This window comes from Adelges cooleyi, unplaced genomic scaffold (genome assembly GCF_023614345.1).
Source record: "Adelges cooleyi isolate 19-005CV unplaced genomic scaffold, UGA_ACOO_1.1 ACOO_flye_CR_arks_rails_tigmint_CR_PRNA_247, whole genome shotgun sequence".
Lineage (NCBI taxonomy): Eukaryota > Metazoa > Arthropoda > Insecta > Hemiptera > Adelgidae > Adelges > Adelges cooleyi.
The window spans coordinates 14,745,181-14,771,771 of record NW_026095912.1 but is presented as its reverse complement, the minus strand read 5'-3'; the positions used below and the strand labels follow the sequence as shown (position 1 = coordinate 14,771,771).

Sequence of the window (26,591 nt, the reverse complement as noted above, 5' to 3'; positions counted from 1 at the left end):
ATATATATATATATATATATATATATATGATAATACTAAACTGTTTTTTTCTTTTATACACGAATTTAATTATAAAAGCGATATTAAAATATTTTTTTTTTTTTATTTACACCAAGTCAAACGTAACTTTATATTATAAATACATATTGTACGCGCTCTTATATTTATTTTATTTACACAATGCAAACTAGTAGAAAACGTTTAAAAAATATTGTTAAAAAAAAAAAAAAAAGTGGAAATTTCAATAAGATTATAAGGGGGTTCTTTTTTTTTATTAATATTTTCATTTTTTTTTTCAACACACAATTTTTTTCAAACATAATACATTATTATGTATATTATTATATCATTATTTTTACTTTTTTTTTTGTTTTTTTTTTATTATTAATTTTTTTACGATGATAAAGTACGATTTACAAAAGATAAAAATTACATATTATTATTATTATTAATATTATATTTTTTTTAAATATATATATATATTAATTTTTTTTTATTAGTCTTTGTTTACTCCTCGGTTGTTGTTGTTTTTGTTTTGCTGGGACTGGGCCTGCTGCCGGGCCTGTTGGGCGGCGGCCGCCAACAAGAACAACTGTTGTTGTTGATGCGGAGTGTTGAACGCGGCGGCCAGAGCCTCGAACGACTGCCGTTGCTGCAACATCTGACCGTACAGGTTGTTCAGATACTCTTGTTGTAACATCGCCGCGGTGGTGGACGCCGATATGTTCGACATGTTCTGATTCTGTCGACTGGCCGCTGCCGCCGCCTGTTGTTTTGTTCTACTCCTTTCGCGGTTGTTGCCGCCGCCACTGTTGGCCGGCTGGGCGGCCACGGCGCCCGCGCTGCGCTGCTGCAACTGTTGGCGGACCGTCAACGAGGGTTTGGCGGCCGTCGGGTTCGTGTAGATCTGTTGTCTCGACGACGCCGTCGTCGTCGCACCATGATTGAGAAGGTGATGGGAGGTGGTCACCGACGGGACGATGGTGATCTCCAAGTTGGATCCCACGTTATGATGATGGTGTTGCTGCTGCTGCTGCTGCTGGTTGTGCGATTGGTGGTGTTGTTGTTGTATCGATGGCGCGCGATTAGGCTTGTTCATCGCCAAGTCGATGGGTCCGGACGAGCTGACCGCCGCCGAGTTATGATGATGGGAGGTGGCGCTGCTGCCGCTGTTCCGGCGATGATTGCTCGTCAAATCGAGCACTTGACTCTGGTACGACCGGCCGCCGGAGGGACTGGCACCTCTGGCTCGGTTGGAGGAACTCGGTGCGGCCGACGAGTTCAACACCGCAACGGTTATGTTGTCGTTGTTCAACAGCCAATTGGTAGCCGCGTTCGAATCGGACATGGCACAATTACCACCGTTGGACAAGCGTTGGGGTAACGGTCGGTTTCTGCCGTAAGCCGTGTTGGAAACGGATCCGTTGTTGTTTTCTTGGATTTGTTCTTTGAGCGAATCGATGGCCTGGTTGATTTTTCTGTGCAACTGCATGGTCCTGTTGTCGCCTCCACCGCCGCCCACGTTCGATGAGGGAGTGATGGACGTTTCCGATGGCAACGTCGGACACTCTACGTTGGCCGCCGGGTTCTTTTTCTTCATCGGCCCGGTCACGGTATTGTTGTTGCCGCCAGAGGTCGTAGAAAAGTTAACGGGCGAATTGCCGCTGTCCGGCTTGTTCAGAATGCAAACCACGTCCGGCGTGACGGTAATGATGTTGACTTCGTCGTCTTCGTTGTCGTTGTCTTCGCCGTCGAACGTACAGTTGCTACTGCTGTTGCTGTACCGTCGCCGGACGCCGCTGTTGGACGAACGGCCGCCGGCTTCCGGGTTGTTGTGCACCACTATGGGCGTCACTTCCAGGCCGCCTTGTCTCAGCGCGTCCACCAAGTCCAGTTGCTCTCTGGAGGCGGACGACATGTGCTCGGCTATTGTCGACGACGAAGAGTAGTGGTGAGACTTCTGTTGTTGATGGCCGTGTTGCTGCAAGAACCGTTGTTGGTACTGTTGTTGTATCAGTTGACTCTGTATCTGATACTGGTGCTGGTACTGTTGCTGAATGATTTGCTGAGGGTGTTGCAGTTTCCGTCGTTTACTACTGCTGGGTGCGGGTTTCGGCACTGGTATCGCTGCCACTCCGTTCAACTTCTGTTCAATGTACTGAAGGTTTTTGGCATGGCTGCTAGCCGCAGCGGCCAACTGTGCAGCCGTGTTGGTTTTCTTGGTTTGCACAGTCGTGGAACCGTTGGCTCCGTTCGAACTGCCCGACGGTCTTCCTCTCTGCGTTTTGGACAAACAACAACGTAAGATTAATACGATCAACAAGAGCAAGTAAATTATAGTCAAGAGGAGTTGTCGGGTAATTTTCAAGTGTAAGCCTTGTGTAAAAGGATGCGGTTAAAATGTTATATATATATATATAATTCCTGGAGAGCCGTAGAGTATCGTTGAAAGATAAGCGTTAAGATGGCCAATGGGAATAGCCAAGAGGAGTGACTGGAGTAGATAGAAATAAGGTAGAGTAAAACAAAGAGAGATATCAAGACTAGGAGCAAGGAAAATTATTGGTTGATTGGTTTAAGTCAATTTCAATGAATTAGTTTGACTGAAATTCTATGCCGTGTACCAAAATTTCATTAGTTTTTTACAGGCATAAAAAAACCCAGTCACAATGAACAAATTGATTTAATAATAATTGAAATTTAAAAATTAAATTAAATGAAGAGAAAATAAAAGTAGCCAAAAAAATGTACAAATGCCTCCTCCGTTTTGGTTACCTTAACACCGCTGAAACGACTTTCCGATCCAGTCGACGATTCCGAACCCTCTACGTGTGACTCGTCATCGTCGTCCGAGTCGTCCGATGACAGTTGGGCTGCGGCGGCAGCTGCTGCAGCAGCAGCCGATGAGGCGGCCATGGCTTTCACACGGTTCCACCGGAACGACGGGCCTTTCAACTTGGGAGCTACCGAGTAAATACAAAATTATTATAGACAAATAGCTTATAGCGAGTAACTTAATATAAGTATATAAGTTTACCTAGATGATTACAAAGCATTTCGTGTGTTTCCAGTTCGGGGTAATCGAAAGTGTCGCGGCAAAACAACACTCTTTTTATGTTTCTATCGACAGGAATACATTTGTTGCCGCGATGCTCCTCCTGTTTGTCGTCGGACGCACCGTCGTCGACGTAGAAATCGTCTCCGCCCAGGGAGTTGACGATCAATCGGTTTTTCAGCGACGAAAACACCGTGTTGCCGCTAGTGTTGTCCGTTTCCTTTGCGTTCTCATCGGGTACGAGTATTTCTTCGAGACGCTTAAGCATGGCACGGTAACGGCAGTACCTCGAGTAGCTCATGACTACAAGATCTTCGGACGTCGAACAGTTGGCAACTGAGAGATCTGTAAAAGTACATAGAAGAAAATTATACAAACGGGTTTCAAGAAAAATGGGAAATTGTTATACACAAGCACAAGTCTGATTTAAAAACTAACTAAAAAAAAAAAAAATTTGCAATAGCTGCAACATTTTAATAACGATTAATAATTTAACCGTTTTATTATTTTGGACCGAGTCGACGGTTTGTGTTGTACGTTTTACACAAAATATTATATATATATATATAATGAATAAAGCTATATTCTACGGCTTTCCACATCAAAGCGATACACAATTGTTGTTTTTGGCTAGTGTCCAAAACCCATTAATACGCTTCACTTTTTTTTTTTTCAAACCATAGATTTGGGATAAACAATATACTATAATAATATACTAAGATGTTGTTCTTGGTCATTTTTAGACTAGTAACAAGTCTGCAGTAAATGAAATGTAAAAAATATTGCGATAATTTTAATATTACATTTTAATTTACAACGTTAACATACGTTAGGTTAGATAATGATTTTTCACTTAAATAAAACAAATTTTTTTTTTTTTTTACATTAAGATATTTATTTGTTGACAAACTCACATCGAGTGTCATAATGTTGTAACAACGTGAAATGCTCAACATTCAATCACGATACCGAAAACCAATAGCGATATAGTTATTTGTAATTAAAGAAAAAAAATGAAAAAACTCAGTAAATTATTGCTTTGCAAATTTTAATTTGTTCACCGTGAACATATTAATATAATACAATATATAACTAGATAAACTTGTTAATCTAGAAATGGTAATTTAATTACCATTAAGATAGAATATATATGTTTTTATTTTTTTTTTTTTTCTGAAGTTGTCGTTAAATAAACCGCATAGAGCTATTTTAAAATTCTCATAAAATGTGTACACAATTTTGAAATCGACAAATATTTAAAAAAAAAAAAAAATAATTTTAACTGAAGAAGAGAACAAACAAAACTATGATTTTGTTAATATATATTCAAATTTGCATCGCCCAACAGGTTTAGGTTTGATTGTGTAATTATTGTAAACCAACCTGATTTTGGATCGTTAAGTTTGATTTGGACATGAATAAATAGGACTAATTTCCAATGGTGGCAAGTATAACTGAGATATATATATATATATATATATATATAGGTGGTATATTATTTTTAGAAGGTCAAAATATGTAAACATATATATATATATATACACAATGACTATTTATATTTGATACTACGATAAACTTTGATATTAAACGTAACGAGGGCACGGACAATGTGTTGAAAATGACATTTGAACTCTGCCATATAATATTATATATTATATTATTGTACTAGTATTATACATAAGTAATAATAATATCAACTAATAAAACATTAAGTTAGTCTAGTAATAATAACAGCAGTAGTAGTAGTAGTAGTAGTAGTAGTAACAACACATTGTAAATATTATTCCAACAATTTGGCCACAACTGTTTTGTCGAACAAAACGGTTTCATCGTTATTAAAATACGTGAAGTGTGAACGGAACATGATATTGTCGAAATTGAAGAAATTTATTTTTTCAATTTAACTTTGACAGTGATTTTTGATTAGGTTAGGTTAGGTTAAAAAATGATAACGTCGTGCACATTAAAAGTAGTATCTATTGTTTTTTTTTATCGCTCGGAAAAAATTATTATGTGGGTTATGAATACGAAGTTATTAAGAGCACACGATTGAATTTATATTGCCGTATTTATCATCACACAATAGCCGTGTCATTATGTTTATCAACAACAATTTTGTGTTTGTAAATGACTAACAGATAGTAGACGCAACAGCGTTGACACAATAATAAAGATAGATGGTATACTTTGCGATTTATAGTAATTAATTTTAATTTCAACGACGGTACGTACAATATCGTTATGTCGTATTAATATTATTATTTTTTGTTTTTTTTTACTATCAATTTTATAATCTTAACACAAAGCCAGGGAAAAGTGTAATTTAATTTGGAATCATTCAAATCTAATTTAGTTTCTACGAATAAAGTACAAAAAGTGTACCAGTAAAACGGAATCACCTAAAATCAAGTACTACCAAATACATTTTTAACTAACCCCAATTGATGGGCAAAATATATACATGTTTGTATTAAAAAAATATTAAAAATATACACAAAATGAAAATCATGTGAAAATTTATCCTTTTGACCTTTGTTTGGTTTGATTTTAATTTGTTCGGCCTATATGGTAGGAGTAAGTATCGCAAGCAATTAAGTACTTGGTCAAATAACAAAGGTGAAAAAGGGGCAGACAAAGAAATATCTAAAAAAAGACTAATTAATTAGATAAAAAAAAAAAAATTATAGTTAAACGAAAAACAAACGAAAATAGATAACAATAATGATTTACACAATTCTACAAGAATTTATAGCTGAAGTTTATCGCTGGATTAACGAAATATTAGATAATATTTATTATTTTATTATCTTATCTAAAAAAAAAAAAAAATAATAATTAATAATTTCTAGTCAGTAGAAAATTCTTGTCTTTTAAAAAATAACTTGAATTTCAAATGATTATAATTAAACAAAAACAGACGTTTAAAAAAAATGTAATCCCGGATTTTTATATTTAATAAACATTAAGATTGAAAAAAAAAAAAAATGTTTTATAAATCTGTTTTTTTAATTATACAAGTTTGACATTGAATACCAAAAAACCTGATTTCCACCTTTTTTTTCTCCCAATAATACAGATTTAAAAATAATGAGTAATATTTGCCTAAAAAAAAAACCATTGTAAAATTATAATAAAATTTTGAGCTCCTATAAAAATACACAATTTTATTCTTTCCATTTAATTATTTGTTAGAGGTCAAACAACTCGTATAAAATTCTACGTCAATAATATTTGAACAAAAAATGACCCACATTTAGTGTGAATGTTTATTTAAATAACAGTAATAATTTTTTGTTCTCGATTTTAAAATTTTAACAAAACTTTTCGCTATGTAATTTTCATAATTAAAATATACAAATGAGCAGCCCCATAATAGTTTTTATCTTTAATCGGCTTTGTAACGTTAAAATGATAAACTACTTTATTTTGTAAAACTCGGCAACTGTTTTGAAAATACTATTTAGGTATAGTTTCGACTTACCATTATTTGACGCCTGAGTAGTCGACGACGAATCGTTTTGTTGTTTGTTATTGGAATTTCCAATCGGAGCATCGTAATTCAACACGTCGGTGTAGTTAATGGCGCAAGCCAGCAGAGGTATTATTTGTTGATTGTCTGGCGAGATCCCTTCATTGGATTCCCGTCGATCAGTCTCTACATCGGTTTCAGTCTTGATCATAGTAGTGGCTTGTTTGCATTCATCGTCTACTTCAGATGGAAAGGCGGCCTCCTTTTTTACATTATCGTCGAGGTCCTCTTGTTTCACCGAACGACAGCCGTTTGATGGAATGTTGTATGCATTTGTCATCGGCGCAGAGCTTTCGCCGATGTCGTTGTTTGTGGCGCCGCGAATCCACGCGACCATATCCTTGGCTCTCAGCACTATTCTGTCTGTAATCTCCAACACTTCGTCCTACGTTCAAACACAAAACAAATGACGATATTAAAGAGTTTGAATATATATTGAAAAAATACGCATTTTAATCTATACTAACCTCTCCGTGGGTACTGTTTCTACCCATGGGCGTTTGATCGGGCACAATGTAAAGCCTAAGGCTGGCCAATTGTTCAGCGTGATAGTTACTAGGCAGACGACCGTTGACCGAGGCGGACGTCGAACATCCTCTCTTGTTGGTGCCGCCTTCGTTGGAGGAAGACGACGAATCGTCTCCGTATTCGTCGCCGTCCTTGGCGGCGTCGTCCTGCCACAGTAGCTCCAGCTCGCCAATGCAGATCGTATCGGAATCGCTCCACGGCCGTACGGCGTAAAACCTGTTCAACAGCACAGTGTTCCAAGGTGAAGAAGAAGAATCGCCGTTCGACTCGGCGTCTTCTTTAGTTTTCGTCGTCTTGTATCTCATGGCTTTGTAGAACGTGCACGAGCCGTGTTTGGCCAAAGGTTCGCCGAGCAGTTCCACGCAAACGCCGTCCGAAGGGTCGTCGCCAGCTTCGGCGTTACCGCCGTCGATAAACATAGTCGTCGAAGACATGATCGCCAGTGTTTGGACGACAGTATTAATGTTTGATCGAACGTTCCATCACTATCGACACGAACAAAAACAAAATACAAATAGAACAACAAAGATTTAAATATTAAGTACAAGTAGTCTGTGTGTGTGTGTGTGTGTTTGTGTGTGGGAGGAAATGGATGAAAATGTTGTTTACCTTTATGTGCAATTTTTTGGCTCTCTCCGACCGTTGTTGTTATTGTTGTTTTGTAGAATATTATAAAATATGGTTTTCGCTTATAATTACAATATAATTAATACTGGTAGTGTAGCTGCCTTTTGGTTTTTTTTAATAACAACAACAACAAACAACAATAACGATTGATAATATATGTAAATTTATTATGTCCACTACAACGGCGGCGGCGGCGGCGTTTGATTAATAACAAAACGATTGGTTTTGTGATTTACATGGCACGGCGGCAATATTCCCATGGCGCACGCCCGAAACACACGGTAGGTGTAGTGCTGTCCCGAGTTTTCCGGGAATATTTAATTAGTAAATAATAATAATAAAATGACAAATTCGATTATAATTATTATTACGGATCGACGGTGGCGGCGGCGGCGGCGGGAAACTAGCGACGACGTTAACCGAAAAAACATTGTACTATTATTATTATGATTATTATTATTTTTTCTACGTTACGTTACGAATCGCTCGTACGACGACGACGACGACGACGCTCGTCGAACAACAACAATTAACGTTAACAATTAATAATTAATTAGAAATTAGAAATATTATATGTTAAACGAACGACGGCGGCGGCGGCGGCGACAATAATTAAAAACGAAACGCATAATTATTATTATTATTATTATTACTTATTCGAGTTGGTTAGTTATTTATTTGTTATTATTATTATTATTGATGAAAACGCTCAACGATGATGATGATGATAATCGATCGACGGCGGCGGCGGCGGCGGCGGCTGTGGCGTTTGCCTAAACACGAATAGAAAATAATATTATTTTCTTAATAGCATCGTCGCCGCCGTCCCCCCAATCGTTATCTCTCTCTCTCTCTTTTTTCCCCCTCGCTCCGCCCCCTCGCACTCGCTCCCCCGTAAAAACGGAATAATAATAATAATAATAATAATACCAATAAAATGTACCTCCAAACGCGCAAGCACACACACACACACACACAACCAAACGCGCTGCACACGCTGCACTAAAATTGATCACACATTGCGCACGAACACAAATGGGGAAAAAAAAATTGTAGAATTTATTCGGAAAAAAAAAAACGTATTATGATGTTTTTTTTTTTTTAAAAATTGTTTTGAAAAATAATTATCACAAGAATTTCGACGAAATTTTCGCTTGGCGTCATCTAATAAACAATAACGATTTTTGTTATGATAAACACCGAAAAAACATAATAATAATATGTACGTATAATATTATAATATATACCAATACCGCCGAATAGGCGATATATAATAATTTATCATAATTATATATATTATATTTTGTACGCCTCGTGTGCGAGTGCGCGCGCGCCCAATGAAATTTCTCCGTTTCTCCCTACCTAGACCGGATTTTTTTCGAAAAATACTTATTATATCGTATAGCCGAGAGCTCGACCCGAAAATCACAGAATATTATCGGCTGATATATAATATACAAAAATAATAATACTTGTTGGTCGATAAAACTACAACAATATTACCATAAAAATTATAATATACCGGGTGATGTTTTTCAACATAATAACATATTTTCAATTTTTTTTTAATCTTTTTTGTTTAATTCCTTTTTTCTTCTGCGACTTCCTTACTTAGCCGGTCGATCGCGGTAAATAATACCTCTCTCTAATAATTACAAATTTAATTACCGCGATAATAAGAATTGTTTAATATTTATACAATATATATATATATAGAATATTATTTAATTATTAGCGTGTACAGCCGCTGCGGTCTGCGGCATCCGCGGTTTAGTGAGCAGCGTGCGAGCGAGAGAGAATTCAATTCCGGGAGCGAGACGCAAACGGACGGGGTGGGAGGGGGTGAGGGGGTGAGGGTGAGGAGGAGGAGGAGGAGGTACGCGCGATCGGAGAGCCGTTTTACGACGCATCCTCGACGGTACCAACTTGCCGAGGCTCGAGCCCTTGCCCATTAAAATAAAAATCTCTTCGATCCTCCGGCGGCGGCGGCGGCGGCGGTGACGGCCGCCGCCGCCACCGCCTCACCGCGCCTTCACCACCCGCCGCCGCCGCCGCGGTCCGCAGAAAATTGAATAATATACGGCACACGGGACGCCCGGACAGTGTTGCCAACCGTCGTTGTCGGCGGCGGTCGTCTTTATCCTCTAATAACACATTACACACACACACACACACACACACACACACATTCACCACGGCAGCAGCGGCAGTGAGCAGGCAGCAGCTAACCCTAAGCGCCTAGTCCGCGGTAGTAGTGTGTACTTGGCGATTACGTGCGCGACAACGTCGACGACGACACCGACGACGACGACGACGACGACGACGACGGCGGCGGCGGCTGCGGCGGCATTTTTCTTTTTCGCGGTAATCACGGAAGATAATTGAAAAAAAAAAAAAAAAGAAGAAAAAAGTCATTTAAATTCGTTCGCTTTTTCCTGGTTTTTATTTTTGTTTTCGTTACACGTACGGCGTGTCCGTCTGTTATCTGTGTATTCATTATACGCGCGTCACCGGTTATTCCGTCCGACAAACACACACACACGATAATAATTAGTGTAACCGATAATTATTATTATTATTATTACAACGGTGTGTGTGTGTGTGTGTGTTAACAATAATTTTATTATTAGCAGGTGCCCGCCTATCGTTGTGTTGTACACTGTGTAAATAATACCGTGCGGCGTCCACCGTTGATACCCGGCAACGGCGGCGGCGGCGGCGGCGGCTAGGTAGTGTGTTGCCCGCGCGTTGATGATAAACACCGACCGTCGTTGAACAGCCGGCGAGCTTGGAAGGGCTAGTAGGGCCGCCAACGCGATTTGGATGTAGCGCGGCTCCGTTGGGCCGACCATGAAGACGACCGGCCGTTTGAGTGGCAGCGAAGCTGCTCGTTTCACGGACCGATACGCCACCGATGACACCTGTCTGCACCGTCTGTACCTACGGTGGCTGCGATAGTATCTGCGATAGCGCCGTGTCGCCCAACACCGATGACTACTGCACATCGTCGATGCGCTTACGTTATTTGCAGCGAAACAATGCTCGGTCGGTCCACTCGAATACGTCAGATTTAAGTTGTGTTTTCAGTATTTCGTCCGTTGTACATAAGCAATAAGATAAAAGAATCCAATCTGTCGAGTAGATTTCATCATGCGACAGGGTCGCGGAGGACAGCGCAGTAAGAAATGTAAGTCTACGTAGATGTAGTTATTTTTTTTTTATTATCAACAGGTATAATTCACGACAAATGTAAACAAAAACAAATTGGTGCAACGGCGAGTCTAATAATTATATTTTGAATTTTTTTGCCCCAGGCTGTAGTAGGCGTGTTGCCTCTTCGATAGCTCTGCCGGCCACTGTTGGAGGCGGAGGTCTTGGCGGGCCGGGTGGCCCAGGAGGTCCGGGAGGCGAAGATCCTTCTGCTGCAGCTGCAGCGGCGGCCGCGGCAGCAGCAGCTGCAGCCGCAGCATCTTGGAAAGGACAAAATGACGGCTCTGGTTTCCCCGGTGGCGTAGGTCCAGGAGGCCCGATGGGTTATGGACCGGGAGGACCCGGAGGCCCTTATCAACATCCGTCGGGTCACCAGTCGCCGTTCCAACAGCAACAAGGCTCCCCGGCAGGCTCAACCGGAGGCGGGGGTGGCCCGTATTCCGGAAATACCACTCCCCAACACCCACACCAAGGCGGCTACAACGCCAGTCCGGCGCCCTCGGGCGGCTCTTCAACCCCAGGACCTGGGTTCGGCGTCGGGGGACCCGGAACGCCCAACAACGGGAGTGCGGGAGGAGGTCCACCGTTCAACAGCAATAACGGTGGTCCTACGTCGGCCGGAGTTCCGTTCGGCTCTCCTTCGTCCGTCGGTTCGGGTCCGGGCAGTGGCCAACAATTTGGCAACAGCGGACCGGGCAGTCGACCGGGATCTGGCCCGCCACCGGGGACGTTTAACAGTAGTAATCCGCATTTCGGCGGAGGCAATCCAGGGTACGGAGGTCAAGGCATGCCTCCTTCGGCTGGATCCCCTTTTAGCGGAGTACCTCCCCCTCATCACATGAGCGGCCCCGGCGGCCCTATGACCAACCATTCTGGAGGAATGATGGGATCTGGTCCTGGCGGACCGGACGGACGTGGCCTCGTAGACCATCCTTCGTAAGTAGAACATTTTCAAAAAATAAAATAAAATATTACAAAAAGTACTAAAAAAAAATTCTATTATACTTTTATGATATAATAATTAATATAAAGAAAAAAATTGTTTCAATGACGACGTAAATATGTCGTAATATATAAATGTATGTATATTAAAAAAATTTGGTACATTTATATATTCAACAACAAAACCAATCGGTTACCAATTATTTGGTTTTCACTTTAGCACTTAAATTATACTTATTAATTGAAACTAATTAAAATACAAATATGTGAAATAACGAAACCAATCATATTAGCTAATACAAAATTACTATTACTAGGGCTAAATAAGAAACTCTTATAAATAAATTTATATAAACTGTAAAGCTACTCGTGTAAACATATCTATCGTGTAGAAAGATTGTTATTACTAATTTTAAACGAGTTGAGCATAGTATAGATATTTTGTCTTATGTCAAGTTCTACGCCTATTGAATGTAAAATATCCTAATAAAAAAAAAATCACTAGACAAAAACTAAAAATTGATATTATTTAAACAATTTACAGGTTACTGATAGTATTGTGCTTCGGTCCATTAGCGATAATTAATATATTGATAAGAATCTTTATAATGTGTATTATGATGTAAAAGAATCTCACTTTTTTGATAAATTGTTGTCCCAATAGTAGTAGTGACCGTCTTCGTCGTAAGCTAAGATTAATGTTGTAGATAAATTTCATTTAGTTTGAACTGCAAAAATTTTGCTCAAAAACAAAATTTTAATACGTACAAAAGAGATATAAATCCACAACGCGCATTGTCTGAGCGTCGAATCTATTTGTCTTTTCAACACACTAAACAATGTCACTTTTAACAATTAATTTGGTTTTTTCTACAAGGTCAGTTGGACAAATTGTGTATCTATTAACTTTTGAAAGAAAATGGGAGATTATTCTGAGAGGGAAGGTCTTCGCTTTAGGCATAAGTTAAAACGGATGTATATTTTATACAGATGTATATTTTTTTTATAATTTTTGTTACAGAAGTATAAAAATTGTGATATTGTTTAATTACATGACTACTTAACAAGTACTTGACAATTTGACCGACCCTGACAGAAGAATAGGCTAAATCAATATTGATGGTTATTAAATGAGTGTTAATCAATTTTTTTTTTTTTTTTTTACTACTCTATTAATTGAAACAAATGTCTCGATAAGTAGTCGAAATTGGAATTATCATATGAAATTATAGTTGAAAAAATCTCAAAAAAGTTGCGCTAGGAGACAATTTTTTTTTTTCACCTAAAAACAAAATCACGATATTTCTGTTGCGAAAAATTATAAAAATACATTGTACATACATATATACAGATGCATTTCAAAGTGATTGTTTACAAAATTTGATTGGAATCGAGTTTTTTTATTGAACAAAAATTATTTCAAATGTCGCCTTTTTTTTGTTGAAATTTTACTGCCTTCGACAAATAAAAATTGGTAGTTTCTCTTTTAGGTAACATCATATTTTAGGTATAAATTATAACACATATAAAATTTAATATTTTTAGGTAGGTATTATTTATTATTGTCATTATTCGTGAATGGTTGATATTTCCTTCTTTTTGTATGACAATTGCCGCCCTTCAAACCAGCGGGTTTGGGTTGTTTTTTATTGTGGACAATTTTTTTTTTTTTTTTGCTGTACACCGGCGGCGGACGCCGTCCGGTCGATTTCTGGGCGAGTGCATTCGGTGTCGTCGTTGTGCACCGGCGGCGGCGGCGGCAGGTAAACCCGTAGGTACAACACCTATGGCCGGTACCTATATAGAGATAGATATTATTGTAGTCGGGGCCGGTAGGTACCTCTATATAGGTGTATGTATATTATACAGATATGCGATTTTTGCATAACCATGTGCCGCATACCGGTTGTGCGGTTGACGGCGGCGGTGAGTGAGAGAGAGAGAGAGATAGAGGGAGGGAGGGAACGGTAGGGGTGATGAGAAAGCGGGGGCGGGACGTGTTGTATGCCGGCCGGCGGAGGGCGAGGGACGATCGATTTTACATTTATATTATATTTTTGCCCTTCCTCCTTTTTATCGTGTAAAACGCGCGCGCCGTTGGCAACGCGCGACCGGGCCCGGTTTTTACGTTGGCAACACCGTTGGTCGCGGGCGCGCGGCATCCGTATAGAGAGCGATTACATAACGTGTACTATTATATTATACATATATATATATATGTATGTATTCAATATACACAGTATACGTATGTACATATATATATATACTGGTCGGGCTCCACTGTGGCGTTTAGCGGCCACACCGACGCACGCACCGTCGTCTCCATGGACACCGGGCTCACCCCGTCCCGCTCTTGCGCGCCGTTCTCACTCCCTTCACACCACACACACACACACACACACACACGCGATCGCACGTTCTGCTCGGTCGAACCCTTCTCTGCCGCCGCCGCCGCTCCCCTCTTCCGGTACCGCCAATCGCGCGGTACCGCCTCTCTTTCGACGACGACCCCGGGGAGACGATAATTATTTTTTTTCTATTATTTTACGTTTTCGTCGGAGCGCGCGTAAAATAAAATGAAAAAAATTACTATAAAACAAAACATGGCCGACCTCGAGCAATTTTTATGACCGGAAAAGGAATTTGATAAAAAATTAATTAAAAAAAATTGGCTTGAAATTTTACACGAGGAAGTTTTTTTTTTGTTGCTATTATCGTTTTTTATCCGACAGATTTCCTGTTTTTTTTTTTTTTACCTCATTTATCATTTTTTTTTTTTTAAATATCTCAAGTCTAATCTATCACCAGATATGTTGTTTGTGCTTAAGAAAAAAAAACCGCTCCTCGAAATTTGATAGAGAAGACTTTCTGTGAAAACTCTCTTGTTTTTTATGCGGTAAAATAATAATTACACACTCCACGAAAGGGGGCTCTTTTTTTTTTTTTTTAATAATTCACCAGATTTTCGACACAAAACGTGCCAAAAGCCGGATGACGGGTACAGCTGTCACAAAGGGGGTGGAAAACGAGGGTAGGGGAGGGTAATGGATTATGGGCTTTACCAGAGGGAGGGCCCCCTCCCGGTTTTATCCCTCTGAGTGTAATGTATATAGTATAAAATATGCGAGTATAATATAGCGCACAGAGAGAGTTGAATGAAACACACGGACCTTTACTCGTGCCTTTGGGATTGGTGGAAAATTATCGAAGAAACACGAATCCTTGGATCGGTGAAAAAGAACAAAAAAGGTGACCGTAAAAAATCTACATTTTTTTTTTTATTTTTTATTTTGTTGTTGTTTAAATTGAGCCCAGAAAATGTTTGGTATTTATTTTTTTTGTTGAAAATATGGTTTACGATGAGATATGTGTGCCGCCCACCAACTGTGTGTGTTTGTTTGTTGGAGTCGAAACAATGACAATATTTCCCCCAGTATTTGGTTCGGTACGAATAAATTATACAAATTTGAATGTGATATTTTGTATGTGGTTTTTTGTTTTTTTTGTTTTGTACAATACTGAGGCATTTACATTTAGTTCAAAACAAATAGTGTTGCCTTTTACGTGCGAGATAAAACTTAAACGTAACTCTTTTCGAGACCGGACGCTTTTGGCACGATAAAGAGAAGTAACCGGATTACATTACCGATTTAAAGTTCAAGCGAATACATTTTGGATAATAACGTTAACTGAGGTAACATCAAATATCGTCTTAGTTTCTTTTCTCGCCAAGAAATCAATATAATAATATTTGTCTTGGACCTTGAACTAGTACAGTTGTAGTGGGTTATCGACAAATGTTTCGTACACACTTAAGAGTTATTATTATTATTATTGAGTCATTAAAAAAAAATCTATTTCGATTTGTTATCGGTAAAGTGGGGTTTGAGTAGCTGCTGCAATTAGTAAGTAGTTCCATTTCTTATCGATATAGTTATTTTTAGAAAAAAATTTGTGACATTTTAAGGTTGTATTTTATTCAATTGGAAAATCTATTTGTCCGACATGTCGGTGGTAATATCGTGAAGAAACATTGGGTGAAAAATTGTTGACCATTTTGAAAATTATACTTGGGCTAAGACAAAAAATGGAGCGACACAACGTGTATGAACCGTGAAATCGGTAAAACAATGACATCCCTCCTCCGTATCCTCCATCTCGCTCCAACCGCACGAGTAATATGAATAAACACTGTAATTTCAGTAAAAAAAAAAAAAAAAAAGGATAATTATTCTAAAATATCTCGTTTACAAACTCGGTTCGAATACTAATTTAACGTGCTATTGAGAAACGGACGGACGACGCTGCGCTCTCAATGCGATTGGCCTAGTGTCCTATACGTAGTCTTGGAGTTTATTTGGTCATTGATCGGTATTGATCCGTAAGAAGATATGAATTTATATTTAAAATTATTCAATTTGATGATTGTGTGATAACTGATAAATAATTAAAAACGTTAAGAATGGTCAGAATTAATTAAAAGCTATAGGACATAGACTTGTCCTTTACCGCTAACCAAAATTGTATCGTCGTGAGTTTCTGTCCGTTGCAAAAGTGTAAACTTAAAAATAGGGATAATTTTAAATACATAACTTTTTGGGTTATAAATTTATCAATGGACGGCTGTAATAAATTTAGACAATGCTTAGAATAATTGTTTTTAAAAACTTCTATTAAATCAAAAATTTGGTATCCGAGTTTGGTATGGAATTGTATTTTATAGTTTGACTCGACTAAGTATTATACTCTTTAATTGTCCAATAAAATAGCTATGCATTTTTTTTTTTTATTGATAATAATATTCAAATGAAAAATTCATTTGTTGGCGGTTGAGTATAATTAAGCGGTTAAAATAAATAAAAACTACTATTGTATAATATTGTATTTTTAAAAATTATGTTTTACTATATTTTTTGGTTAAAATTAAATCAAACTTATACTGATAATTGTAATATGAATTAAAATTTCAACAAAAAGTTTGAGTAATGATTGTGGTTTTACCCCAGGTGTTTCCCGATGGGAGGTGCCGGCGGAGGAAGCGGTGGACGAAGAGGAGGTGGAGGGCACAGCAGTCCTTACTACCAAGGCGGTCCCGGTGGACCGCACGGTGGCGGTCATCCTCATCCGCAGCAGCCGCACGGTGGCGGCCCGCCACCTCACCACGGTCCGCCCCATCCGGGTGGACCACCTCACCCTGGCGGAGGACCTCATCAAGGAGGGCCCCCCGGCCATCACGGTCCGCCAGGTAGCGGCGGTCCGTTGCATCACGGCCCACCTTCCCACCACGGACCCCCTGGTGGGCCACACCACGGTCCTGTACCACCTCACCATCATCCTCATCCACCTCACCCGCACCCACACGCACAGCATTTACAACCAGACTACCGAATATTCGAGTTGAACAAGCGGTTACAAAACCGGAGTGATGTGAGTTTTATCATTGCAATAGTGAACACTCAAAATGATATACTTTGATGAATAAAATGTTAAACTTGTTTGTGTTCTTGTAGGAGAGCGACAACATATGGTGGGAACAATTTGCCACTGAATTTTTCGAAGACGACGCCACGCTTACTCTTACATTCTGTCTCGAAGACGGCCTTAAACGTTATTGTAAGGATGCAAAAAACAATGTTTGTTTTTATTTTTAATGTCGTTTAATTTGTCTTATTGTTTTTTTTTTAGCCATCGGCCGAACACTAATACCTAGGTACTTTAGAAGTATTTTCGAAGGAGGCGTAACGGATCTCTATTATCATTTGCGTTCCACCAAAGAATCGTTTCACACCACCAGCCTTACGTTAGATTGTGATCAGTGTACAATAGTCACTACGCATTTGCCAAACTCCAATCCGTCTGGTCAGCAAAACAACGGTGCCCACATCAAAGGGTCGGTGACGCCGTCACCGGGCGGCGGCCCCGGCGGTCCGGGCGCACCCCCTTCCGGCGGTCCGGGTGGGCCCGGCGGCAACAACGGAGGAATTTACACGCGTGTGTGCACCGAAGGAAGACTGACGTTGGAGTTCACTTACGATGATTTGATGCGCATCCGGACGTGGCACATGGCCGTGAGGCAACACAGAGAGCTCGTGCCCAGATCCGCTGCCGCCATGATATTGATGCAACAACAGCAGCAGCAACAGAACCAGCAGAACTCTCAGAATCCCAATCAAGAGCAAATCATGTTCGAACAGCAACAGCAACAAACGCAAATGTTATCGAAAAACATAACTCGTCAGGGAATAACCAATTCGACCCTCAACTATCTAAGGGTGAGTGTAAATGGGTTTTTTTCAAACTGTCCACACGTTTATATATGTGTGTTAATTTGTCCACAGCTCTGTGTCATTTTGGAACCCATGCAAGAACTAATGTCCAGGCACAAAGCTTACTCGCTGAGCCCGAGAGATTGTCTGAAGACGACGTTGTTTCAGAAATGGCAACGTATGGTCGCCCCGCCAGGTATTGGAATCGCTCTAAACAAACACAATTGTGTATTGCGTTAAATTTAAATAGAAATCTTGTTTCGATGATGCGTTCTAATCGTCGGCACGTTCCGTGTTAACAGAATCTCAGAGACCCGCAAACAAAAGGCGCAAACGCAAACAGTCCAGCGGAGGTGCCGGAACGGGCGGAGCTGGCGGCGGTCCTCCGTCGGGTCCGACGTCCAATAGCGGCGGAGGTGGTGGCGGCGGCGGCGGCAAGAAAAGGTCGCCGGGACCAAATTTTAATCTAGCATCACAAGTAAATAAAGCCGCCGAGCACTTGTTGTTGTCGTTGTCTGTGTTGTGATATTCTTAAAAAAAAATAATTTTTATCGCTTAGGACGTTATGGTGGTCGGAGAGCCATCGCTAATGGGCGGCGAGTTTGGCGACGAGGACGAACGTCTTATCACTAGGTAATGACGACATAATGTAAACTATAAGTAAAATTCTTAATCGATTAGTCGGTAGCACTGTGTGTGACTTCACTGCATGTAAGTGCATATTATTGACATACAAAATGTTTACAAATTACTTAACTAAAAAAAAAAAAAAGTTTTATTGTCGGTATTGCCTTAATGGTTTTTAGTAATATCAGCTATTGTAATAGTATTATCGTTGGTGACTAGTTTATGTTTAGACTAAAATTCGTCTACTCGTCTGGGTGTTGGTCGACTAATAAAATGTTCATCCCAATATCTCACCGCTACTCTTTACGCTGTTTATTAATGACATTAAAAATATACTACTTGAATATAAAATCATGGATTCAGTACTTCCTAGAGTAAACTCCATACTCCATACTCTACTGAATTTACTAATTTAAGGTCTTGTACACTACTATTCCCTAGTGAGATGCAACTTAGAGTACGCCATGGTAGTCTGGAACGCTGTCAATAAAAACCACATCTATTAGGGTATTTATTGATTATGGTTAAAATGTATTTTGTTATATCGCCATCTGTCGGAAAAATAACTAAACTATCCATTTTTATCAATAGAGTGCAGTAAACGCATAAAAATGGCATATATATTTTTATAATATAATTACCAGTCGATTAGCTGTTATTTTAATCTACTCACACTCTAGTCCAGAAGATTATTTGAATCATTTCAAATTGATTTATGATTTAATAAATGGGTACTATTATTTATGTCGAACATTTTACGGCACACACTCACCGATCAATAGGTCTATCTCCGTCTGTAATTCTATTAAATTTGATTTATTTTTTAATGATTTACAAACGACGTTAAAAATCCCCCACCCTTATTTTCTCGTAATTTTTTATTTGAATTTTCACCCATCTTTTGCACATGTACACCTATATAATTTTTACCGTTTGTTAATTTGTACCGACAAACATCGTAGAGGTTGAAAGCCGATTATCGGTCGGCTGCGGCGGCGCCAATCGCCAAGTACTAACACCTTGTGATTTGTTTTCCAGACTGGAGAACACGCAATATGACGCAGCGGCAGCTCTGGGCAGCGGACCCGGCATCGGGCCGGGAGGCCCCGGCGGACCGGGATCGGTCGGTCCCGTCGGCGGGCCGGTGGGCATGGTGGGCGACATGTCCGGACACATGGTGGGCGGACCGGGAGGGCCCGGCGGTCCGCATCACGATTCATCGGGAATCATCAACCCTTTCGGAGGCGGAGACCCGGGGCAACCTCCGTCAAACGGTCCCCCGGGCGGCGCCGGCAACGGCCCGAACAGTAACCAACAGCAGCAGAACTCTTGGGGAGGAGGCGGCGGCGGCGGACAGCAACAGAATCAAAACAACGGTCCCGGCAGCGTGGGGCCTCCCTCCAACAACCCGAATGCGGGTAATCAAAACTCGTCCGGCCCCAACAGCAACAACCCCAACAACGGCGGTGGAGGAGGAGGCGGAAACCAAGACTCGCTGTCGTCGGATAAAAAATCTCCGGGCAGCCTATTAAATTAAATCTAGACAATTCTAAATTACTTTTAAAATTAGGTATTTAATTTAAAAAAAAAAAAAAGCGAGAAGTAACGTTCGCAAAATGTTTTTTGACACATCACATACACATTTATAAAAAAAAAAAAAGTAATTCATTGTAAATAAGTGTTTTATTTAATTTTTTTTTTTTTTTTTTTTGTTTGTTTTCTACTATACAATAGTGAATAGGAAATATTTTTGACCGCGCATTAGGGATCGATTGATTATTATTAATTATTATTATTATTATTATTATTATTATTATTAGATAAGTTGTACATGAAAACAATTCTATAACTTCTTATAGCGTAACGTGCATTTAAATAAAATAAAAAATATAAAAAATTTGACTATTATTATATAGGTACGAGTAAGTTTTCTTGTAATCATTGTTTGTAAACGGTTATGACCAATCGATATGTTTTATTATTTATGTACTTTTTTTTTTTTTATTATTTTATTTTGTACAAGATTTTCAGACCGACGTCCGTTTAAAGAGAGTCGCGTCTCTTGTTCCCAACTATTGGCTATGTTATTCCGTGTTGTAAATAAACGAGTATATATTAAATAATTATTATATTATATACCATTTTTTCCTCATTTTTTTTTTTTGTGTACATAATATACATTGTCTCAATTAAAATACAATTTGACAAACCGAATAGTACTCGATTACCACACACACACACACCTTTATACGTCTTTCTACTTATATAAGTTCAGCCGACAAACAGTGTAGTATTTTTTTTTTTGGTAAAAATTCAACAACAAAAAAAAATTCTAAAATATTATTTGTCCGTTTATTGTACAAATACAACAATTAAAAATAATAATAATATGTCTAAAACATAAAACAACAAATTCGTTCCGGTGAGTTTCTAACGAAAAAAAAAAAAAAATAGTAATAAATGTTAAAAGTATTATTATTATTATTATTATTATTATTCAACAATGATGATGGTCATCAACAAACAACGAGGGCTTAAATAAAATGATATATATATATATATATATATATATATTATTTTATCAATAACTAAAAATCTATTCAAAATATATTAATATAAATAATGTTTACTCTATAATATGTATGTATATATATATTATAATCTCTATAGTCTAATCGAAAAATAATTGTATTTTATTTTTGCTTTATCTAAAAACATAATTAACAAACTCCCTGTCCGATTTAGTTGGAACCAGCAACGGCAGGCAGTGACTACTTTTAGAAATGGCGTCGACAGGACATAAGTCCGTTACGTCTCGGTGTGTGAAATGTGTGTTTTTGACGGCAACACTATCTAAGGTAAGCTTCCAGCATCTCGACAAACAGTTTGTTCATGCGTATGGCTCCCTCCTTGTGTACGGCCCCCCAATACTGACGGATCAGTTGGTCGGCTTGCCGTAGAGCGGGCAAACACAACAGTAACTCGTTTGTTCTCTGCTGCAGCCTTTGATGAGCGCAACCGACCGCGTTGTTCGAGTCGTCGTTTGGTGGCCTGTAAAAAAAAAAAAAACAATACAAAAACCGCAAACAGCAAAATCAATTTTATTAATTTATTTATTTTTTGTCCACCGTTCTCACCTGTTATTGCTATTGTTGTTGTTGTTGACGTTGTTGTAAGACAACAGGTCGGTGAGCGACTGGATTATGGCGTCGCGAAACTTTTTCAGCTTGCCCTGGTCGTCCACTCGGATGGCGTCCGAATTGCTCAACACCAGAGCTTTCAACAGATAGTATTCTTCTTTCTGCACCTTCAACTGTTGCAACTTTTCCACGATGTGCAAACACTAAACGGAATGGCCAAAATTCAGAAATTAATTATTACACACTCCGCGGTCAAATTAAATTAAAATGTTAATAAGGTAAATCCACGTTGTTGTTTATGTACCAAATTGTAAACGTCTCCAAGACCGATTTCTTTTGCTTGTTTCTCGTCCAACACGTAATCTGTGGCGTATTTCAGTTTTCTCTTCTGGCACTCTCCGTTGAGTATCGCGTTGTCGGTGATCATGCTGACCGAGTTCGAAATCGATCGGAACGCCGTTGTCAGCGTCAGTAGTTCTGCCCATGTCGATTGTAGCAATCGCATTTGATCGTTCAACGACAAATCAGTGAAACCTAAATGTGGCCACATACAATATGTATACATACAATAAAAGTGTTTTTCAAAAAAAAAAAATTTTTTTAAAAAGAGCACGGTATACACACACACACACACACACCTGGTATTTGTTTTGCCCAGCCTATGGTGCTGACCAGCTCCCTGTCGTAGAGATCGGACAGTATGTGCACCGGAGAATTAGACGCAGTCGTAGAGGCCACCGAAGGTGTGACGGACGACTGACACTGCTGCTGTTGACTGTTGTTCATGTTGGTAACGGTTGGTTTGAAACTGTTGTTGTTTTCTGTAGAATTCGTAGTGAGCATGTCGGGCTCACAAGCTTGAAGGGCTTCCAGCATTTTATTTTCTTTAAACAGAACACAACGGGTAGGACAGGTTAGGTTAGGTACAGGTTTTTTAAACTACAGGTCTAATGATGTTTGTAAACCTTCAAGAGAAGTGAGTCCGCCGCTCGAGCAACAACAGCAACAGTTCTTCAACGAGTCGTTAATGTTGCCCGTTGTCCACGTGACAGATCCGCCGTTTGAATTGTTCACCATGCCGTCTCTGGCGGACACATTCAAATGTCCGTGATGATGCGACTGTAACAAACACTGTTGCTGCTGCTGGGTCAGCTGCTGATTGGTGTTTTGGGACTGTTGCTGCTGCGACGATTGCCGTCGATATTTCTGACGTCCGCCACGGACTCGGTCCAAACGAACGCCTTCCTTGAGCATGCCCATACGCAAGCACTTTTGGAAGCGACACGCCTGGCACGCTTTACGGCGCCTCTTGTTGATTTCACAATCGTTTGAAGCCGGACACGTGTATTCAATGTTGCCTGAAAACCAACAATAATATATATAACATGTATTAATAATAAACATAATGTTATCTAAAAGTAAAAATAAACAATACTAGTGAATACAAAAAGTAGACGGTGTGTGTTTACCGATTGACAGTTTATCTATTTAATATGACCACAAACGTTGAAACATAACAAGATAACATATTAAAATATACTTTCTGTTTATCTTTTATTTTTAAACAAAACGCGGTTTGTTAAATGTATGCTTAGTATATTGAACATTTTTATTATTTAATATTATGAAATAAGCTTTATATAGTATAGTTTATTTATTATTTGTCACAACAAAAAATAACTCATAAGTCAATAAAAATGTATTTGTGGTCATACTACTTATTGAACATATCAAAATATCTTTCAAAACAGATTGTAAAATAATAGCAACTAAATATTTTAAAAGATACATTGTAAACAACACACTTAAGGTATCATCATACTTCCTCGACTAACCTTGAATAGTGCGTTTGAAAAATGCTTTGCAAGCTTCACACGACGCCACTCCATAGTGATAGCCAGAAGCCGTGTCGCCACAAACCAGACAAAGCCTTCGGTTTTGCGGAGATCCATTGGCCGAGCCGTTGCCCGAATCGTCCAGTTTGTCTTTCACGACTGGGCACCCGACGGTACCGTTGTTGTCCTGCGTAACAACATTAGTATATATTTTATTTAAATTCGAATATCAACAAGAAAGTCGAGCAAATTAATTTATTTTGATTTTAAAAAACTTAAAATAAAATATGTAAATTTTTATTAAAAAAAAAAAAAAAAAAAATACAAACGATGTTGTGCTGTAGATTTTGGTGCAGAGAATTGGATATAAAACAACGATGGTCTTGGTAATACATTGTACGACAGAAAATATGCCAGACGTAAAATGAAGATGGTAATGTGTGCAGGGAGATCGAAAGAGAAACAAAACTACTACCTACTGTTAACTTAGTAGATACACAAACACTGAAATGTTGTGTTTGCATTGTAAAAATAAAAATAAAATTATCTTGTTCCCGATTACGTAACGTTCAATATAGACACACAGATATTTACATGAAGAATGTTATTGGAAAAAATAGTAATGTATAATTTATCAAAAGTCCGAGACGAATAATAAACGTATATTATATATATATATATATACAATGTATACACGTATCGAATCGTGAGATGATTGTTTTCGTTACACTTATTGAAATGCGAAAAAAAATAATAGTGATTTGTTTCTATAAACACATCGTACGATCATAATTTTATATCGACAATATGTTTCGTTCGGTAATAGAAACGATTGTGTCTCCCACGACGAACGGATCACCTGTTCAATTCGATTCCGTCTACCGGAATCGGACATCACATTATTATACAAAGTAAAATTATTCATATTACGTTGCAAAATGGATTTGATGATTTACTGATGTTTATCTCTGCGTTTTACCTGAACTGATATTACAACACGGGCGCTCGACGAACCATTGTTTCCGGTATTGTTCGTAGTGCTCGAACAGCAGAATTGGTTTTGTTGAAACTGTTGCTGCTGCTCGTCGAGTAGGTCCACAGAGCCAAGCACCAGTTCCGCAGAACCAGGGCTCCGGGGCGACAAAGCCGTGGCCAGAATCAGTCCGTTGTTACTGCTGCTGGTGATGTCGAACTGTTGCGAGGTGACGGCACTGCTCGTGCTCATGGCCGGCTCCTTTTTGATACTGCTGGCTGCACATATGTACATCTGAGGCAGAGAATTACATAAAAGGTCGTTAAATACACGTTATCGGTGCTGACGAGTGTTTTGTTACGTACTTCCGAAGGAGAGGTGGGCGACAGAGAGCTACTGGACGCGGCCAAACGTTCTTTCTTGACAAATATCATGCTGTCGACCAGGTCCAGGTCCTCGGTGGCGCTGGCGTCTAGATCTAGATCTTCGGTGTCCACGTCTAAATCCAGATCCACGTCGGCCGACGTCGTTTCTGCAAATGTCACTACGGTTCTATCGTAGGCTTCGGCTTGGACGCTCTGGTGCCGGTGTCGATGCATGTGTACTGGTGCGGTGTGTGTGTGCGGGGCGGTCACGTCAACATTTATAATATCGGCTAGGCTTGGCAAGTAACGGAGCAATAGAGCAAATAGAGAAATTGACAAATAACTATTGTACCGGATGCGTCTTCATAGTAGTAGTTGGGCCAATTGATCGGTTCCACGTTCGCACACGGCTATCGACAAGAGTTTTACCATTATCGTAGAAATTACAGGTATTTTGTCCACAGTAGTTAATTTACTTAAGCATTTGATTGAAAGTAAACAGTGTATTGTAACATAACGTTATTCTCGAGCAGAGAAGAAAAAAATAAAAAAATAAAACGAGACGAGAACACAACAATATTGTAACATTAAAATATTAGGTAGGTATATAATAATAAATAATTATCGTATATTAATTGGAGAAGAGAAAAAAAACGCCAGTGGTCACGCGCTCGGCTCGACGGTGTCCGTTTCGGAGTGATTGATAATAATATTAACACTATGTAAAAACTGTAATAATATTATAATATAAAATATACATAATAGTATAATAATATACTATGTACATTTTTATTATCCAATCCAAGTCCGAATTACTACATTATCACTTAGACACACACACACACACACACATTCACATCACACGGCACACACGGTTTTAGTTAAGTTGTATAAATTGTAGGCTGTAGCGGCGGCGGCGGCGGCGGCGGCGGCCGGATGGTATGTTAAGAACCCCTTGGCGCTATCTGCCGGCTTGCTGCGGTCCCTGGGAAGCTTTGAATGTTAATATAATATTATACTGACGACGATACCTACTGAAAAATGATTTGTTTAAATTTACTGTTTTTAATGTATATTTTTGACGAAAAATAAAATAAAATAAAAAAATAAAATTGTCTTCTCGTTTTAGCCGCGTGGAAAACGGTACGTCTCGTTGCGGATAACTCGGCAATAAAAAAAAAAAAAAAAAAGTGTTTTGGCAGGAAAAAAAAAAAAAGTAAATAATAAAAAAAAAAATAAAGGTAGGTAGGTATGTATAACGCGGCGGCGGGCCGGTATTACGGGCCGCCGCCGCCGCCGCCGCCGCTCGGTGCAGCTGACGCGCGGATTGCGTCGAGGCCGCCGAGGCCGAGGCCTTGAAAAACCGCCGGTCGCTCGCCCCGCCCCTCTCCACCCCTCCTCGCCACTCAGCCGCCGCCGCGGCCGCCCGACCCGGCCACGGCCGATGTGCTCAAAGTCCTCCCCGTGTCCCGCCGCCGTTCAATGGAAAAAAAT

The 26,591-nt window shown here is 39.4% G+C and overlaps 3 protein-coding genes across 5 annotated transcripts; 1 reads left to right on the top strand and 2 right to left on the bottom strand.

Moving 5' to 3' along the window:
- Positions 1 to 402: 402 nt before the first annotated feature.
- LOC126836814 (putative uncharacterized protein DDB_G0293878) lies at positions 403 to 8,584 on the bottom strand. Its single transcript, XM_050570461.1, has 6 exons — positions 7,722 to 8,584; positions 7,052 to 7,597; positions 6,537 to 6,969; positions 3,038 to 3,400; positions 2,776 to 2,963; positions 403 to 2,278 (listed from the first exon to the last, which is right to left on the bottom strand). Exons 2-6 carry the CDS (start codon positions 7,544 to 7,546, stop codon positions 497 to 499), a joined length of 3,261 nt encoding a protein of 1,086 aa, XP_050426418.1. The 5' UTR covers positions 7,547 to 7,597; positions 7,722 to 8,584; the 3' UTR covers positions 403 to 496.
- Positions 8,585 to 9,891: 1,307 nt separating this feature from the next.
- LOC126836342 (LIM domain-binding protein 1) lies at positions 9,892 to 20,974 on the top strand. Of its 3 annotated transcripts, none has more exons than XM_050569595.1 (10): positions 9,892 to 10,294; positions 10,373 to 10,926; positions 11,054 to 11,885; positions 16,898 to 17,318; positions 17,402 to 17,504; positions 17,577 to 18,163; positions 18,230 to 18,353; positions 18,460 to 18,635; positions 18,717 to 18,790; positions 19,823 to 20,974. In XM_050569595.1, the coding sequence occupies exons 2-10, from the start codon at positions 10,890 to 10,892 to the stop codon at positions 20,319 to 20,321; spliced, it is 2,853 nt and encodes a 950-aa protein (XP_050425552.1). In that variant the 5' UTR covers positions 9,892 to 10,294; positions 10,373 to 10,889; the 3' UTR covers positions 20,322 to 20,974. The 3 variants fall into 3 exon arrangements, with proteins under 3 accessions (XP_050425552.1, XP_050425551.1, XP_050425550.1); XM_050569594.1 differs by having other exon boundaries at positions 10,370 to 10,926; XM_050569593.1 differs by having other exon boundaries at positions 9,892 to 10,926.
- A 349-nt stretch (positions 20,975 to 21,323) lies between these two features.
- Positions 21,324 to 26,215, bottom strand: LOC126836343 (estrogen receptor). Its single transcript, XM_050569596.1, has 8 exons — positions 25,098 to 26,215; positions 24,739 to 25,026; positions 23,760 to 23,946; positions 22,890 to 23,282; positions 22,563 to 22,808; positions 22,229 to 22,458; positions 21,922 to 22,127; positions 21,324 to 21,835 (listed from the first exon to the last, which is right to left on the bottom strand). Exons 1-8 carry the CDS (start codon positions 25,329 to 25,331, stop codon positions 21,634 to 21,636), a joined length of 1,986 nt encoding a protein of 661 aa, XP_050425553.1. The 5' UTR covers positions 25,332 to 26,215; the 3' UTR covers positions 21,324 to 21,633.
- Positions 26,216 to 26,591: the final 376 nt, after the last annotated feature.